Here is a 15,414-nt window from a genome sequence, read left to right as displayed (position 1 = left end):
GTGGTGTTCCTGCCAAAAAAATCTGATCTGACTCCACCCACGTGGAAACATCAGATGAATCCAAATTGATGGACATTCTACTGGCCTGTGCTCTTCGAAACTGTCAAGGTCACAACGAAACTGTCAAGGTCACAAAAGACAAGGAAAAATGAGGAGCCAGTTAGACTAAAAAAATATGACTGCTAAATGAAACTTGTTATCCTGGATTGGGTCCTGGACCAGAAAAAGGGAAAAACATTGTTTCCCTGTAAAGAATCAGTACAATGAGCAGCCTGAATTTCTGTTCTGTGGAAATTCGGGCACAGTGCGTCCCTCGAGAAACGGGGAGAATCTCTACATACTTGTTTGCAGTGTTGAATGATTTTTCAGGTGTTTATTAATCATTCGTATTTTCTCTGTTGTGAATTATCTGCCATGTCCTGTATCCATTTATATCTTCATTGTAGTCATTTCTCAGTCTTAAGTTTGTTTATTGATTTTCTTCCCTCTGTTTTAATTTTTTTTAACTATAAAAGTGAAACGGCTTCCTTGTTTAAAAAATAAATATAAACCATATAAAAGGGCACAAAGGAAAAAATGAGAGCCCCTCTCATCTCCACATCCCACTCTCCAGATGTTCGCTCTCATTTGAGTTTTTAAAGTTTGCCTCCCCCACTTCTTCCTTCCTTTGACTCTTTAAAATTACTTATGCAGCAAATGCATATATCTTAATGGACCAGGAAAGGGGAGTCTGTAGTGAAAAAAAAAACTGTATGTTAACCTGTGTAGATTTCTTGATAAATTTATGTTTAAACCATACATGTTTATATTTAAGAACTTTTAAAGTATGAGGACCTTTATAGCGAAGCGTGTGCATAACTGATACATAATCAGAAACAAGACAATAACTACTTACAGTGAGCCAGTGGCTTAAATTCTGGGCCACTCCCATGGTTGGAAACCATTACATAGTCTTTGGTGTTGTCCTTTGATTAAAAAAACACACACACGGAAGAGCTTTTTTGTCTTTTTGTTTAAAAGTATGAGTTAACATCGGTGCTGTATTTGGCTAAATAAACTGCGTGGTGCAGACGGAAGGTCGTGGTGGGTCTCCTCTCACAAGATGGACTAGCTGATTCTTTTTTTGTTTTAATCCTTAATAGAATAACAATTTTAGAACTAAAGGACCTCTTAAAGTTCTTTTGTAGAATTTCTTTTTTTGTATGTCAGGAGCAAGTGCCTGGAATATAGTAGGCGTAAGATGAGGCCCGTGTAGAGGAACTTACCTGTTCCTCGCCCTACACGTTGGTGACACCTGACCTCTTGTTTCAGTAAAGGACCAGAATGTTAATAGCGAAGTCTTCACTCATGCATTTATCAGATGCAGGAGACATTTACTGAATGTCTGAGATGCAATGTGTACTGTTCAAGGTGGTATTATTTAATATGTTAACTCTCAGGTCCCTGAGGAGGGGGCATCATTCGGGTCATAAACAATTTGTGAATTAATATCTGAGATACGCTTGCTCTTTTTTCATCACCTCTGAGGAAAGCCAGTTGCTTTAACTGGAGCGTGGGAATGGGACCTGAAGGTGAGAAATGGGGCCCCTCTGTGGACTTGTTACGAACTAAACTTCTTTTATATGTGTGTTTTTTTTTCCAGCTGGAAGAAGAGAGGTCTGTGCTCAATAATCAGTTGTTAGAAATGAAAAAGAGGTAGGCTTTCTTTTTGTGTTTATTGTCTTGTGTGTGTTTGTGTGTGTATGTGTGTGTATGTGAGTGTTTAATAAGGAAAATGTTAGAACATGATGCACACAGTGACTTGTGGAAAACATACGACCTGAACAGAAAATTGCATTGTGATAGTTTGGTGTTCATAATTGACAAATTATGGAAATCCATTTGCAAGAGTGTCAGTATTACTAAAACACAGAACAGTTTGATTTTTAAGCCATGTTCAGCTGCGTTTTTTCGGAAGTGTTCTAAAATCAGATTGTCTCATATTATGCCGCTGTTCCTTCCTAGTTTCAGTAACTAAAGAAACAATAGTTTTCCTAGAGTAATTGATCTGCCTATAAATACTGGTTTCAGTTTTATGAAAATGTTAATTAGTAATAATGGGAAACTTTTTTTTTAAGTGGACATACTGGGGATTGAACCAGGACCTTGTGCATGCTAAGCATGCCCTCTACCACTGAGCTGTACCACACTCCCCCAACCTTGGGAGACACCACTTTCAATGTTCCTATTTATTTTCTAAAAAAGAACTTCATTATTCTTTCATGATAATCAAATGGGTGAGGATAAAGGACCCCCAGGAATAATCATTCAGAAGCCTAATGCTTATGCATTCTGATGGTCTCTGTCCGCTCTTTTAAGATGTGCGGTTTGTGTCTTGAGAAATTCTGTGCTTACCCCGCATGCCGAGCAGATTAGTGAGTACTGCTGCCGAGACCCGCAGCCCATGCAGTGGTTTGCTGTACAGTGCCTCACAACAGTGCCACACTTTTTTGTCTTACTAAATACAAAAATAAAAATAAACTTTAGGAATAGTACAGTCAAGAATTCTTCCATACCTCAATTAAAAAATAGTAATAGAAGAAAAGAATTCATTCATAATCTTGCAGAACACTTTATTCTTCCTTGTCAGGGCAGGAAGTTTCCCTCACTGACCACTGACGCATGTGTTTCACACTGTCGGTGTCCCCTCCTGCCAGCATGGCGATTGCTTCAGAATTAGGGGCTTTATTTGGCCCACAAAGATATCTGCGTTCCCTAAGCCACATTCTGAAGGGAATTAGGCCTCAGCCCAGAGGTACCTTCCTCCTTTCTTTTTTAGGAAATCCTTAGACTCATTCTGCTTTAAAGTTTCACAACAGAATGCATGTGTGTCTCATCCCTGCCTCGCCCGTTGTCCGGCCAGCTGTTCTCCATGTGACCACGAGCTGTGGTGGCTGCCATGCCTCAGCCTGGTCCCCGTGTCCAAGCACAGCTCCGCTCATGTGAGCCTTGGGATAGTTGTTTTACATAGAGAAGACTTGATTTCTTAAAAAAAAAAAAAAAAAAAAAAAGAACCCATGTATGCCGCTAGCAGGGGCATGTGAAAAAATTAATAGTGCTTTTTCCTGAGGCATTGGGCTGGTGTGAGTACTGATGTAACCCCTTTGCATTTAAGTAGCACTTCTTAATTCACACACGTATTGAATCTCAAAACAACCCTGTGAAATATGTGGTGGGGCTTGCATCTGAAAACGGTGAAACTGAAGCCCCCAAAGTTAGACAACCTGGCCAAGAAGTCAGGTGCAGGCATAAGACCCAGGTCTTCAGATTTCTATGCTGGTTTTTTTTCTCACCGTACATTCGTTTATCATTTATGTATTTATTTTTACTCTTTAATCTTTTTTTTTTTTTTTAAAAAAGAACAGTGCTCTGCTTTGTTAGTCCTTATTACCACATGACTTGGACTGAATCACATGCCTTTCAAGATGTGATTGGTGTGTGACTTTTTTCATGGCTTAAAAAGTTGGAGCAAATTTGGATGCTTGTCCATTCCTCTGTGCTGGTTTCACCCTGCTCCCGTTTTAGGTCCTGGGTATGCGTAGAAGAGTGTCTCCAGAAAATTACTCTTTTAATCACTAAATGAGATAAAGATGATATTTTTTTCTGGGAGTGAAAAAAGTTTTAAACCTAGTTTCTTATATTTAGGACTTTTTTTTTTCAAATTGTTAATTAACCCTCATAGAAAGTTATGTCTATTTCAGAAATATGAATGCAAGTATATTTTAGCTAATATTGTGGGCCCTTAAATGCATTCGAAAAGTCCGTTTGGTGATGGATTCCAATGTAGGTCCGTGTGTGTAATCGTTAAGTAAATTTTAGCATAGATTACTAGACAGAATTTGGTACGTTCTTAATTGAAAGTCTCAAAAGTACTTAAGTCATAGATATTTGAAGTGTTTGTGCAAGAACTGAGATCTTAGGCAGCAGTTTAGTGATAACTGAACATATGTAGCCAAAATAGTATGTAATTGCTTCCTTCAAACTATATTGTTCATTATAGTGAAGTGCAGTACTTACTCCTGATGTCGGAGTAAACTACTGATCATTAAGAAATTAGTATCACCTTGTATTTGCTGTGGTTTTTTTTTTGCTACCTAAACATTGAGTTGCAAACAATATGTAGTAAAAATTTTCCTCTTAGCTTAAAAGTGTAATCATTTCTTTGGAAAACAGGCCTTCAAGTCAGGCAAACCAGGTTCCGAGATGTCTAGTAGGTAAAGCAGAGCCACGCTGAATTGCTGTCACGGGCAGATGCGGAGAAGTGCGTTCCTCTGGCTGAGAAAGCCTACAGCAGATCTGGGAACCTGTTTGGCTTCCCTCCCTTCTCTAGGCTTTTTGATGTCAAAGAAGGTTCTCCAGAGCCAGAATCTTAGACGTGGGTTTGCAGAGTCAGAACTGATGGTGTTAGCGGCAATGCAAGATTTCTGTACTCAGGGAGGAGCAGCGGCTGACGAGGCCACGCGCCGCTCGGCTCGTTCGGCTCACTGCGGGTGCTGACTGTCTGACTGTCTCCGAGCTTGCGCTGCTGACCGATGCTCATCTCACCCCTCTCTTTTCCCTTTCCACTCTCGCTTCCCTTGCTCTATCTGTGTGTCTTTAATGGTAAGACTAAAGAAAGTCTATCCACGTTCTAATAAATAAATTTCATATATTTTCAGTAAACCAAATTGTTGTATATATTTTTTGGCTGCCTTTGTCCCTCTGTGTCTTGCTTTTGTTTTGTAAAATATCCTCAGCAGTACACACACACACGCGCGCACACACACACACGTCTTTTTTTATATCTGTATACAGCACAGAACTGCCGTGCAAATTGAGTTCTCCTTACTGTATTTGCATTCCTCTTCATGTTTCTAATATTTGGTTCTTGTTATCTTGCATTTTTAAAGCTTGCCCAGTAACACTTTAAGGTATTTGCTTCATTACTGGAGTTTATTTCTCATGTAAGTAGTAAGGAAAGAATCTGGGTAAGATGTTCCCTCTGGGGAAGATTTCCGGCCCCTGTAGCCCTTCTTTCATGTTATATTTGTCTTCCCTTCTTGATATTTGTAGTAATGCCAACTCATCCTAGCCAGCCTGGCTTAAAAGTCACCCAGGCCTTCCTGTCAATGTGAGTTGTGACTCAGGTGTCAGTAATATTGGTGTAAGTGGTTTAATTTAGCCCCTCTCGGTTTGCACGGTGGGATTTGGGCTTAGAAATCGACTAAGATGCTGGCAATGAAGATCTGTCGCAAAGATGAGCTGACGAGGTCTGTCTGTCCCGTCATCTGGCGTATAAATCACAAGTCAGATCCCTTTCCTAACCAGGCATCTTGATAACTTGTACAAGAAACATCTTCTTGCCATCTTCTTAGAAAGCAGCCTCAGAGGTTATACGTATGTGCTGATAAGCAAAGATACCTGCTCCTTTTTCCTTCTGCCAGCTTGATGCTGTCTTTATCCCTCCCTCCCCCACAAAACACCCGTCAAATCTTGACTAAGTAGAGTCCTGACTATAGAAGAATCTAAATCTGTTAGCCTCCAAATCCTGGTATTTTTCAGTAAAAACACTTAAAATCACATTTCTCAAATTTGAGTTGGATTTACAAGTAAATCTCTTGAAATCGTTTTTACAGTAGGATCAACTACCAAATAAGTTTAGTAGAAACATATGGAGCCCAAAATTTATTGACTCTTGGTATAAAATCAGATATTTACTTTCCAGGTGGAAAAAGTGCCTGTACATTCCTTTCACAAAAATCTTTGTTTTGTTTCCCCTTAAACAAGATCCTGTTTCCGGGCGAGGTGTCACTCAGTTATTTCACAGCACCAAGTGTACATGTAACGCTTAGGTGTTGAATTCAAGAAATTTCTGTTAGTCTCAGATTCTTTTCTTACTACTTATGCTGGAGTGTAAGCGTAAGCCACACAATGAGAAAAATACAACACTTATATTTTCATCTTTGTATAGAATTTCGATTTACCATAAATCACGAGAATTCTGTAATTCGTGTGCCGGATATCTTGGGTCTCACTAACCAGACATACATTCTGCCATTTCTAACTTGGGCCTCAGTTTCCGACCCTTCAAGGGGTTCTAAAGCCAGGCTGAACCATGTCATGCTCTGCATTCACCCGGTGACTTCTAACAGAACCAGGAGGGACTTGGTTTGTTGTGGTTTAAGCCGTGAGCTCCCAGTGATGATTACGTTCACGCAGGGCCGATGGTTGTGTGACCTGAGGGCTAGCTAGGAATTTTTTCTCCAGTTTTGTTTTCCCCACATAATTTTGTGCCACGAGCTTTTTTTCCTCTTGTTTCACACCGCTTGTAATTTTTAAAAACTTCTTATTTTAAAATTTGAGGTTTCCAGAAGAGTTGCAGAGGCAGTCCAGGGATTCCCCGCCTGCCCTTCACCCGCTTCCCCGCGTGCGCATATCCTGCCTTCCCTGGTCCTTTCATGAAACTGAGAGAGCAGCGTGGTGCGGCACTCCCAGCTAGGCCCCAGACGCGGGGCAGCTCTGCCCCGTTTGCCCCTCACGTCTTTTTTCTCTTCCAGGATCCCGTCTAGGAGACCCCATTGCCTTTTGTTGTCACATCCCCTCAGTCCCCTCCAGTCTGCGGCAGTTCCTCAGCCTCTCCTTGGCTTAGATGACCTTGGCACTTTTGAATTTTGACCACAAAGATGTAAATACACACACACATTGATAAACATGTAGTAGCCTGCCCTTTGGGGTCGTCTCTAGTGTGTCTTGCCCTCCTTCCCTGTCATCCTTTCATCTTTCCCCCTTTTCTCCCCACTCCTTGACTCCAAGGTCACTGTGTCCCTCTCAGGAAAAGCCTGGTCCCCGCTGCTCTGGTGAGAACCAAACGCTGGGGCAGCCTGAGAGCATAAACTCAGGTGCGCTCACCTCCTTCCAGATGCCACTTTGCTTCCATCCTACCCTGGAAGTCTGTTTTCACGTTTCTGTTCTAGCCTTTATGTAATTACCTTTCATTTCTACGAGCAACTTAATCCCCTCTTCAGAGACTATGGACGAAAAGTCATAATCTTTCAGTTGGAATAGTAGTAATAATCTCCGCTACCGTTTTGGCCCACGAGCTCTCCAAAACACATTCTTGGAACTTGCTAAAAGTTACCGAAATTAGTGAGAACCAATCGATACTTCCAGCATAAAACTGCTCTGCATGACATCTGTATAACCGCTTTGCATGTGTGTATTTTAAATGTTGTTATTGCTTGGTAACAATTTATTCAAGAAGTAACGGAATTCATCTCGGGGGGGAGGTTAGATTTTTTAAAAATAACTCTTTGGGGTGGGGTGCAACAGTCTTGTTTTGTTTTTTAATTCCACGTCTTCCAAAGTTATTAACTTGTTTCTTTAAATTCAAATGGATACAATGATATGCAGATTCTGGCATGTCTGTGCATAGGTAAACTTTTTCTCCCCTCACAGTAAGTAAAATTTCAAGTAAAATTTTGCAAGCGTAATAGTCTCCACCCCCTCTAACACTTCCCTGTGATACTTTGTGCCTTTACATTAGCTAAAGTTAATTACATGTTTGTTCTAGGACAGTTGTACACTGATCACTCTCTCGGTTGATTTCTGGAATTTTTAACTCTTTGGTCTTTTAGAGAATCCAAGTTAATAAAAGACGCAGATGAAGAAAAAGCTTCCTTGCAGAAATCCATCAGTATCACTAGTGCCTTACTCACAGAAAAGGATGCAGAGCTGGAAAAACTGAGAAATGAGGTAGGGTGCCATCTCGGGGACCGTTCATGCTGCCTCTCTGTGTCCCGACCCCCAGCCTGAGCCAGCCCGTGTGTTCCAGGTCACGGTGCTCAGGGGAGAGAACGCCTCCGCCAAGTCCCTGCATTCAGTCGTTCAGTCTCTAGAGTCTGATAAGGTGAAGCTTGAGCTCAAGGTAAAGAACTTGGAGCTTCAACTCAAAGAGAACAAGAGGCAGCTCAGCAGCTCCTCAGGTAAAAGGATGACCACTTTGCGCTTCTCCGCGACGCCGGCGCTCCGGCAGCCGGGCTGCTGCGCGAGGCCATGCCCTTCACCGGGGACCCCGCCCGGGCTCCCCGCACCCCCCACCTCTGGACCTGCGCGTGGTCTTGAGTGTTGGCAGAAGTCTGCATGAGACAGCTTTGATAGGCAGCCGCCCGGGAGCAGCTGTGGGTTCGGCAGGTGCACTGCAGGGGAGGAGAGAGGGACAGTCTCTTTGGGAGAAAGTGAGGGCTCACGTCTCTACACTCAGATGGGTGTGGCAGGCGTCCCTACCCCTCAGTGGGCCAGCCTGAGACAGGACACCTGAGGGGCTGGGCCGCGTCCGTGCGGGCCCCTTAGCGGTCCAGAGGCGGGACAGGAGCTTCGGATGTCTCCTCAAAGAGGCGCCTCTGGGAATTCCACGTGAGAATGAGTTTCTAACACTGGCCCTTCCGTTGCAATAACAACGAAAAAATGGCAGTTAAAAAAAAATCCCCCCTCTGCTGTTGTTTTTTGTTTTTAATATAAGGTAATACTGATACTCAGGCAGAAGACGATGAAAGAGCCCAGGAGAGTCAGGTAACAATCTTTCCTTTTGCTTTGCTTACCTGCTATTTAAGAAAAATCATTTACTCTTTTGCATAGGTAATATATTCATATGGTCTGATCATTAAACAACATTAAAAATATGTACAGTAAAAAAGTCTCCCTCCAAACACCATCTCTCTCCTGCTCAGTTCCCAGCCACCAAATAGATAATCAGTATTATCAGTGTCTTTTTTAAAAATCTTTTCAGCATTGAAAAAAAAGTATATACAAGCCAAGATTAATACAGTCTTTTCTCTCCTTTTTTACACAAATGGAGCATGTCACGTAAATGGAGCTGCACTGATCTTTTTTATAGCTGTATAGTATTCCACTGTATGGACATATCATAATTCAGTCAGTTCCCTATTGGTTGACATGACAGTTGCATGTTTCTGATCTTTTAAGTGTACTATACATAATGCTATAATGAACTATCTTGGGTGTCTATCATTTTGCAGATATACTAATTTTTCTTTAGGATAAATTTCTAGAAGTAGAATTACTCTGTCAAAAGTTTCCTTGCTCATCTTTACCTTAAAAAGATGGGTTCTTGAAAACTATTTCCTAAAGCTGAAATTATCAAAATAGCTTTAGTTTAAAAAATGGAATTATACGGAGGCAAATTATTGTTTTTGGAAATGTATAGCCCATAAGCAATGAACATCTATCTTCAATTTTATGAGAATACTTTTTTTTACTTTATTTATTACTGTTTTGTTTGTTTATTTTATTTTGGGTGGGGAGATAATTAGGTTTATTTTTTGAGGGGGTACTGGGGATAGAACCCAGGACCTCCTGCATGCTAAGCATGTGCTCTACCACTTGAGCTATACCCTCCCCACTATCTTCAATTTTAATAACATATTTTGAACATACTTATCCCATTCAAAATTCAAAGGTGTAAAAGCCATCTTTCACTTTCAAATGAAAGAAAAACTGAGTGAGTTTGTGATTTTAGTTATCTGACATCTCCTTTGAAAAGCTTGTAAGGAGTCAGGAAACGTCCTGACCTACCTGACAGCATTGTCTGCTTAGCGTGTGTGTCTAAGGAGCATAGACTTAACTAACAATGTTTTCTCTTCCCCCTTTCCTTTCCGCTTCCGTTTGTTTCGTCTGCCACTGCCAACACTTATCTTCCAATCAGCAAATGGTTTGTTTTATGTTTCCTAATTTGTGAGCACGTGTGTGTTTGTGCGTGAGCGTGTGGCTTCCCGCTGTACTTACATCCATTTTGTGGCTATTTCTTCCTGATATGTAGCTTCTAAGAGGATAATGTCTTAGAAAATGCAGTTTGAGAAATGAGATTAGATTCAGAGGGGCTGCCGTCAGTGTCAGAAGGGCTGTTCTGCCAGGAATCACAAAGCTAGTGATGCTTTGTTTCATAATTGCCACAGTGGGAGGAAAAGGCCAAACATTTCTTTTAAAAAGTGAAATATGTATATATGTGGATATACACACACACTTTTTTTTAATATTGCAAAATGGGATTTTTTTTTCAATGGACTTTTAGAGAAATGAGACCTTTTTATTGTCTGTAGAAGAGGGAAGAAACTCACTGTTTTTAATTAAAAGTACCCCAGTTTGAAAGGAAACATTAAGAGTCTTTGCTCCCGATGTCACTTGGTCACCTCACTGCCTGGGGGCCCTGGACGCCGGCCCTCAGTGTGCACCAGTGTCTCCTCAGTTAAAAGGGAGCTTCAGCCTTCTCTTTAAAATTCCTTCATTTTACTCTGAAGACACATTTACCATCTCATAGTGACTAATAACTAAATGTTAAATGATGATCTGAGCAGAATTTCCATGAGCTTTTTCAAATCTATAGAACATAAAAGTCCTGGATTAGTTCTGCAGTTTAATGGAACAAATAACTGGTTATGCGTTTTGTAAAATTTTGCATATGTGTGTGTGTGTGTGTGTGTGTTTGCATATAAACATGTGTAAACCCGGGGTCCCTAATGGCTCTGTCGGCCCCTTGATGCCGCCCCGCACACTCTGTAGCCGTAGTGCGAGTGTGCTTCCTGCCTGCTTGACGCTCCAGCGGACACGTTTCACACATCTTTCACATCTTTTTTTTTTTTCCCCCAAACAAATCAGATTGATTTCCTAAATTCAGTAATAGTGGACCTTCAAAGGAAGAATCAGGACCTCAAGATGAAGGTGGAGATGATGTCAGAAGCAGCCCTTAACGGGAATGGGGACGACCTGAACAATTATGACAGGTACTCCATGCTAAGCAGCGCTGATTGCGCCCTGAGGTCTGTCTAATGTTGTGTTTGTAAAGTTAGGTTCTCCAATGGGTGGGAGAAGCCATTGATTTGTGATTACTTGGCCATCAGTCGATTTCCATAAATCTGGCGGGAGAGCGGTACACTACCAATGGGGTGAAAATCTGAAATGTGGACATAGTCTTTACACTTGAGGCTCCTAGACTTGGCCATAGTTCTTGTTTGTTTTTTACTTTATTTTTTAACGGAGGTACTGAGGATTGAACCCAGGACCTTGTGCATGCTAAGCACGTGCTCTACCACTTCTTCCTTATTTTTTATTCATTACAAGTGATACTGTCACTTAAATTTCTTCTGATGAAATGAGTTTCTGACTATACACATTAACATTTGTAGTGATGACCAGGAGAAACAGTCCAAGAAGAAACCTCGCCTCTTCTGTGACATATGTGACTGCTTTGATCTCCATGACACAGAGGATTGTCCTACCCAGACACAGATGTCCGAGGACCCCCCCCACTCCACACACCACGGCAGTCGGAGCGAGGAGCGCCCCTACTGTGAAATCTGTGAGATGTTCGGGCACTGGGCCACCAACTGCAATGACGACGAGACCTTCTGATGAAGCCTCCCGCGAGGCCCAGGCTTCCTCAGACGCGCTAGCATGTCGGCAACTGACCACCAGCATCGTGTGAGCAGACTTCAGGAGAACTCACGTTATTTTTGAACCCCATCGACAAATCTAAGGAAGTATTTTGATCTTCAACAAATCGCCCTTTTAGCCTCCCCTTCTAAGTTTATAAGTTAGAATAATAAATACTTGGGTGAGTTTTCACCTCTAATTTTGTCTTCTTGATTTTTGAAAGTTTTAACAAGACATTGCACCAGAGGCCATTACGTTTGTTGTCCCTAGGGAGACCTCTTAGAACAATTCCTACCCTTACAATACCTTATTTAAGTAATTTTAAATTATGCCATTACTTTTCACATTTGCACTAAAGTATTTGCAGGCTGCATTTGTATATTTAGATGTTTTGGTTAAGCTTTGACACTGGAATGAGTTGAAAAAAATGTGCCATTTTGCATTTTCATCTATTCATTTAAAGTATTTTATTCTTAATCAAAGAAATAGCTGAGCTCTTTGCACTACCTGAAGTCAGTAGTGCCTTTATTTCAGGCTTGATAATACTTAGGTGTGATTATAAAATCATGAAACAGGTAAAGCGGGGGGAGCCCCCAAGCTGCTGTGGGGACATTTTATAATCTCTATGCTGCACCCACTTACTCTACTGTGGTGTTTTGTTTGTTGGTTTTGCATAATTTCAGCTTCTATAATACGATATGTATATATTTTTTAAAAATCTATATTTTGGGAAGAAACATACACAGTGTGTCTGTCTTTTCAGGTATTTACCTTTATGAAAAAGAAAACACTTAAAATGTTCATCAGGACATAACAGACTAGGCCAGAAATGGCACCATGTGGCTTTGCAGCTCCTTCTTTTTTGTTTTCATTTTGTTTATCAGATATAAGTAACTGGGAGCATTTTCTCCAGATTTTTTTTTTCGTTCTCCAATGGATATCCCCAGCAGTCAATTAATTGGATAATAAGCCACTATGAAACACCTAAATTAGCCAATCTACAAACTCTACAAGTTTTTTTTTTTTTTTACTGTGTTTAGATGAATGTACGATGAGAAATTCAACATTAATAATTTTGGATTTTCTTATCACAAAAAAAAAAATGAAGGACCTCAACCATCAGAAGTTTATCAACCACTTTGAATCTATTTATCTTCATTTGAATGTCTTCTAGAATATGTAAAAAGGAATAAATAAATGTATCTTCCATGTGACATGTATAATAAGAAACTTCTATAATTGTATATATGCCTTTGATGTATTTTCCCCTCAAGATTATCAGCTATGTGTTTGACAAGTGACAAATCTGTAATCAGTTGAAATTTTTGGTTATAAACATAATAGGAACTGTTTCACAAACACAGTATGTAAAGCAGTATTAAAATTTGAGCAAACAAGTGTTCTGTATCTACTTTAATAAACGGTTATTCTTTTTTGCCAGTGGTAGTAAACTGGAATTATTCTCAGGTTTATTTGTCATAATGGTTTTTCTGCAAATGAGCAAGCAGTACAGATCCAAATAGCAATTTCTACTGCAGTCTTGTTGATAAACAGCTTTTAAGAAATTATCTCAAAGCATTCTATGACCCACTTAGCATAAAATAAATACCCCCATTACTATATTACCTGACAAATGTAAATGGCACCATGTAGTACCAACTATTAATGCATGAAGAAGTTTGGGAAAGAAACTGAAAGCTATCGTGTTTACCAAAATGATGACAACCGAGCATCTGTTTCATGAGCTCTGACTACCCTACAGGGAGATATTTCCAAAGCACATTTACTAGCTGAACATTACTTTTACCTAAAAAATACACTTACAGTAGTCCTTGACTTCAGAATCAACTGAATTGATGAAAAGACTCATTTATTTTGTGTGTGTGTGTGTGTATATATATATATATATATATATATATATATATATATATATATATATATTTTAATTGAGGTATAGTCAGTTTACAATGTGTCAGTTTCTGGTGCATAGCATAATGCTTCAGTCATACATGAACATACACATATTCATTTTCATACTCTTTTTCACCATAAGTTACTACAAGATACTGAATATAGTTCCCCGTGCTATACAGTATGAACTTGTTTATCTATTTTATATATATTAGTATCTGCAAATCTTGAACTCCCAATTTTTCCCTTCCCACTCCCCCTCCAGTAACCATAAGTTTGTTTTCTATGTGAGTCTGTTTCTGTTTTGTAAATAAGTTTGTCTTTTTTTTTTTTTTTAGATTTCACATATAAGTGATATCATATGGTATTTTTTTTTCTCTTTCTGGCTTACTTCAGTTAGAATGACAATCTCCAGGTCCATTCATGCTGCTGCAAATGGCATTATTTTATTCTTTTTTATAGCTGAATAGTATTCCATTGTATAAATATACCACAGCTTCTTTATCCAGTCATCTGCTGATGGACATTTTGGTTGCTTTCATGTCTTGGCTATTGTAAATAGTGCTGCTATGAACATTGGGGTGCATGTATCTTTGAATTAAGGTTCCCTCTGGATATATGCCCAGGAATGGGATTGCTGGATCATATGGTAAGTCTATTTTTAGTCTTTTGAGGAATCTCCATACTGTTTTCCATGATGGCTGCACCAAACTACATTCCCATCATCCCTGTAGGAGGGGTCCCCTTTCTCCACATCCTCTCCAGCATTTATCATTTGTGGACTTTTGAATGATGGCCATTCTGACTGGTGTGAGGTGATACCTCACTGTAGTTTTGATTTGCATTTCTCTGATAATTAGTGATATCGAGCATTTTTTTCATGTGCCTTTTGGCCATTTGTATGTCTTTGGAGAATTGCTTGTTAGGTCTTCTGCCCATTTTTGGATTGGGTTGTTTGTTTTTGTTATTGTATGAGCTGTTTATATTTTCTGGAAATTAAGCCCTCATCAGTCTCATGTTTTGCAAATATTTTCTCCCATTCCGTAGGTTGTCATTTTGTTTTGCTTATGGTTTCCTTTGCTGTGCAATAGGTTATAAGTTTAATTAGGTCCCATTTGTTAATTTTTGCCTTTATTTCTGTATTGCCTGGGTAGACTGCCCTAGGAGAACATTGCTAAGATTTATGTCAGAGAATGTTTTGCCTATGTTTTCTTCTGAGAGGTTTATAGTGTCTTGCCTTATGTTTAAGTCTTTAAGCCATTTTGAGTTTATTTTTCTGTATGGTGTGATGGGGTATTCTAACTTACTTACATGCAGCTGTCCAGTTTTTCCAACACCATTTGCTGAAGAGACTGGAAAAGCCTTGAACTACTAAGTACACTTACTATGGTAATGATATATACATATATCAAGTCATCATTGTACACCTCAAACTAATATATATCAGTTATATCTCAATAAAAAGTACATTTTGAAAAGAAGAAAAAAGCCTCAAACTATAAACAAGTCTGTGATATTTATATGGCAACTCAGTAGTATAGCAGTGTCTCCAAACATTGAATCTCTACACAAATAAAACACCTCTGTTGATCATCTAGCATCCTGATCCTGTTTGAGGAGGATCCTTTATTATCCTAGCCTTGCTTATTTGCACCCATGCACGCTTGAGATTTTAGTGACTGTGGGCAATTTTACTTCTTACATAGTCGTGCCCTCGCTTAACAGTCCATGACGAGGCTTGCTGAGCTCAACATTTATTCTCGCAGATTGTGCTAAAATGTTCTCAGTTGAGCAAAGAAACTGCACATGTGAGAAGAGTTTGTGATACACGCTGAGAACCACAGTGAAAATCGAGTTGAGAACTAGGGCATGGAACAGTCAGCATGTGTGGAAAGGAGTTATTTTAAAATCTAAATGTCTAATAGAGCCATGAAATTAAGAATGCAAGTATGTATATGTGATTGGTCACTGCTTCATCTCCAAATCCCGCTCTTTGCTTACACACACTCCATGGTAATTGCTTAGCAAGTCCCTTCTTCA

At 39.8% G+C, this 15,414-nt stretch overlaps 1 protein-coding gene across 5 annotated transcripts in view; it reads left to right on the top strand.

The window, feature by feature from the left end:
* The window catches only part of CLIP1 (CAP-Gly domain containing linker protein 1), a 112,167-nt gene extending 99,264 nt beyond the window's left edge, over positions 1-12,903 (top strand). For all 5 annotated transcript variants that reach the window (XM_031442605.2, XM_064481258.1, XM_031442602.2 and 2 more), the window contains 6 exons: positions 1,643-1,695; positions 7,653-7,770; positions 7,850-8,000; positions 8,537-8,586; positions 10,690-10,814; positions 11,217-12,903. In XM_031442605.2, coding sequence (XP_031298465.1) covers positions 1,643-1,695; positions 7,653-7,770; positions 7,850-8,000; positions 8,537-8,586; positions 10,690-10,814; positions 11,217-11,442 — 723 coding nt within the window. In that variant the 3' untranslated portion in view covers positions 11,443-12,903. The remainder of the gene's footprint in view (positions 1-1,642; positions 1,696-7,652; positions 7,771-7,849; positions 8,001-8,536; positions 8,587-10,689; positions 10,815-11,216) is intronic.
* Positions 12,904-15,414: the final 2,511 nt, after the last annotated feature.

Source organism: Camelus dromedarius, chromosome 31, assembly GCF_036321535.1.
Source record: "Camelus dromedarius isolate mCamDro1 chromosome 31, mCamDro1.pat, whole genome shotgun sequence".
Taxonomy (NCBI): domain Eukaryota; kingdom Metazoa; phylum Chordata; class Mammalia; order Artiodactyla; family Camelidae; genus Camelus; species Camelus dromedarius.
This window is presented reverse-complemented; position numbering and strand designations above follow the sequence as displayed.